Source organism: Hibiscus syriacus, unplaced genomic scaffold (assembly GCF_006381635.1).
Source record: "Hibiscus syriacus cultivar Baekdansim isolate YM2019G1 unplaced genomic scaffold, ASM638163v2 tig00112225_pilon, whole genome shotgun sequence".
Classification (NCBI taxonomy): domain Eukaryota; kingdom Viridiplantae; phylum Streptophyta; class Magnoliopsida; order Malvales; family Malvaceae; genus Hibiscus; species Hibiscus syriacus.
In genome coordinates, this window is record NW_024063273.1 from 433,905 (window position 1) to 436,905 (window position 3,001).

General features: G+C 32.6%; 1 protein-coding gene across 1 annotated transcript; it reads right to left on the bottom strand.

Moving 5' to 3' along the window:
* Window positions 1–618: 618 nt before the first annotated feature.
* On the bottom strand, window positions 619–2,176 carry LOC120176018 (E3 ubiquitin-protein ligase RMA1H1-like). The gene is made up of 2 exons (XM_039182533.1): window positions 2,075–2,176; window positions 619–1,490 (listed from the first exon to the last, which is right to left on the bottom strand). Exon 2 carries the CDS (start codon window positions 1,472–1,474, stop codon window positions 620–622), a length of 855 nt encoding a protein of 284 aa, XP_039038464.1. The 5' UTR covers window positions 1,475–1,490; window positions 2,075–2,176; the 3' UTR covers window position 619.
* Between the last annotated feature and the right edge of the window lie 825 nt (window positions 2,177–3,001).

Genomic DNA, 3,001 nt, shown 5'->3' on the forward strand with positions numbered 1-3,001 from the left:
ATTATGAATGAAACCTTTAGCAGCCTCTGCTTAATCCCCGCCATTATTTTTGGTATTTAATTACGTATGAGACCGAGAACCGAAAGCGATATGAAATAAACGAAAAATAAAAATACTAAAATGATTTAAATTCAATTGTTAATTTTTGAAAGGGCTAAAAATGTAAACTTTTCATTTCGCTAAAAAGGCTATTAAATTGAATTATTAATGTTCAATATAGGCTAGAAGTAAATATACCATTTAACGTGTCGCTATTTTATTGGAAAATGAAACATAGTAAAATTTATTTTTAATTAAAATTAAATCAAAACTAATAGTGTATAAATAACGAGAACTTGATCCTTGAACTGTTCCATGGGCAAGTTCAAGTTATGAATCAAGCTCTGTAGGTCAGTCTTACAAGTTAAATTATACATACATACACATACATATATATAGAAATTATTTCAGAACATTGAGTGAAAGTCGTAATATATCTAATCAAACTCGTCATTACATATAAAACACCATCCCCTATCCAAAAAAAGGAAAAACATCATCCCAGCAGAGAAGATGTAGCATCTCTTAAACTATTACTACAACAAGCCGAATTTGTATATACAGACATAGAAGGGTAAGATCAGAACAGAAGAAGACATATAAGCATGCAGCAGAAGAGGAAAAAGCTGAATCTGTCGAGTGACTTATAAGCTCGCATGATGTGCCTTCTGATTCTAGGGCTAGTGCTTCCCACAAGATTGTATGAATTCGGGTACGCGTATAAATTCGTAATCAAGTCTCCGAATACCCTTGTCGTGTGTACAGTTTCACCGAGCATTCGCACCAGTGGATCCATTACACTCGTTGTTGTGCCACCGGGACTACGCACGGGCGAAAATAGATAATCGTACACTGGCGGTTGATACGAGTAAGGGCCACCGGGACTACGCATCGGAGAAGGTGGATAATCGTACACTTGCGGTTGATATGAGTAAGTGCCACCAGGACTAGGCATCGGAGAAGGTGGATAATGATGCATTTGATGTGCTGCAAATTGTGGACTAATTGCAGTATTAGGTGTTCTTGGTATGCCAAGATCAGGACCAAGAGGTCTCTTTGGGATGGCTACGCCAAGTTGAGAAGCCATGCTTTTCGACCCTTTGCTTGTCTGTCCCCGGCCGTAAAGCGGTACAAGCGTCGAATCCGAAACATTGGCTTTGCATACAGGGCACTGCGGCTGTTTTGGGGTTTGGTTTTCAGTGGAGTTGGACTGCAATTGAAGCCATCTGTAAATGCAGGGCCAGCAATATATGTGCCCGCACAGCGTCACCACAGGATCCTGCACGGTGTCGAGGCAGATATTGCAGTTGAAGCTGGTCGAATCATCCGAGCCCGTGACTGCTTCCGGTGAATTCATCCACTTCTCCATGGAATCTTTACCTTCTGGTGATCGGTTTCGAACTCCGGCTCCATCAACGTTCTGCTCAATGTTCATGATCAATTGAAAGAATCTGCAATATGCATGGAAAAGGAATCAGATAAGAATTATTGGAACATAATCATTGCAACTGAAATTATTGTATTTCTTATAGTGTTATTTTGTGTCGGAGATCGAAGATTATTCCGCTGTTGACTCTCTTTTAGTCGATATGGGAGTAATCTCCGATCTCTCTCAACGTGATATCATATATTCTTGGAACGCATGCCTACCGTAGTTGACCTTATCGAAGAATTAACCTCAACATTAAAGTAAATCAATTCCATAACACCATTAATCTTTGAAAGCCAAAGCTCGGCAATGAAAAAAAAAGAACGAACGAAACAATTTCTCTTTCGGTTTTGCAGATCAAAAGCACTTGAAATTACAAATTTCAGGAAAAAAAAAAACAAAAGCAGAGTAGATCATTAACAGAGCAACAGTTTTTCCAAAGCTACTGCAATTTAATCAAACAAACTTAGACAACACTCGAAATTAATCATAAATCAACGATCGACCAGCGAAAAAACCTCAAAAATTCAAAACATAATCACACCAGAAAAAGAAACAAAATCGAATCACGGAATAAATGAACGTATCGAAGTTTGGATTGCATACCGGCTGGTTCTCGAGTCACTTTTAGGTGAACTTGATTAACAAGAGAGCAAATTCCTTCTTCCTTTGAAGAGAATCTGATGAACTTGATTTAAGCTTGGAGAATCTGTGGAGATCAAAGAAGGTATCCGGCACTGCTTTTATATCCAGAAGAAGAATACTTCAATAAATTTCACTAAAATAATAGTTTATGTTGGATTAAATTTATAAGTAAGCTGGTGTTTCTCATTAGTCATTACCCAAAATTAACATTAAGGGTTCGCTTGTCTCACTGGAATATAAGATTACGTTTAAGAATAAATTATCAGAACGTAATATTATTTTGAGAATATTGTATTACTTTATTCGGTTTATTTAGTAGGAATGTAAAATTACAATATTTAGTCGGATGAAAATAAGATTATTTGGATTTATATTTTATCAAATTATCCTTATGATATATATTTTTTAACAAGTAAAACTTTAATATTAAATTATAAATATTTGAACGAAAATTTATAAAATATTTTAATTATTAAACTATCTAAGTTTAAAGAAAAAAATACATTTAACATATAATTTATATAATTAGTATATCAAACTTATAATTTTAAATAATTTTCATAAATATCATATTTATTTATTTAAAATATAATATAATATGAAAAATAATATTGTGATATCGAGTGGAGAAATATATTAAATTTTAATGTATAAGATCTATTTTTTTAATAACTCAACATTAAATATTACTTTAAATGATTACATTTTTACAATAATAATATTTTCACCTCATAAAATTATAAAATAATTAATTTACTAAATATTAAAAATATAAAATAATTTTAATTACTTAAATTTATTAATATTTTATTAAATTAATTTTTTTATATTATTATTATTAAGTTGATAATTTTGAGTAAAACACGAAGAATAAGAATTAAGAAGGAT

What these genes read in the sequence shown, in the direction of transcription:
- LOC120176018 (XM_039182533.1), bottom strand. Translation starts at nt 1,474, where the DNA reads ATGAACATTGAGCAGAACGTTGATGGAGCCGGAGTTCGAAACCGATCA.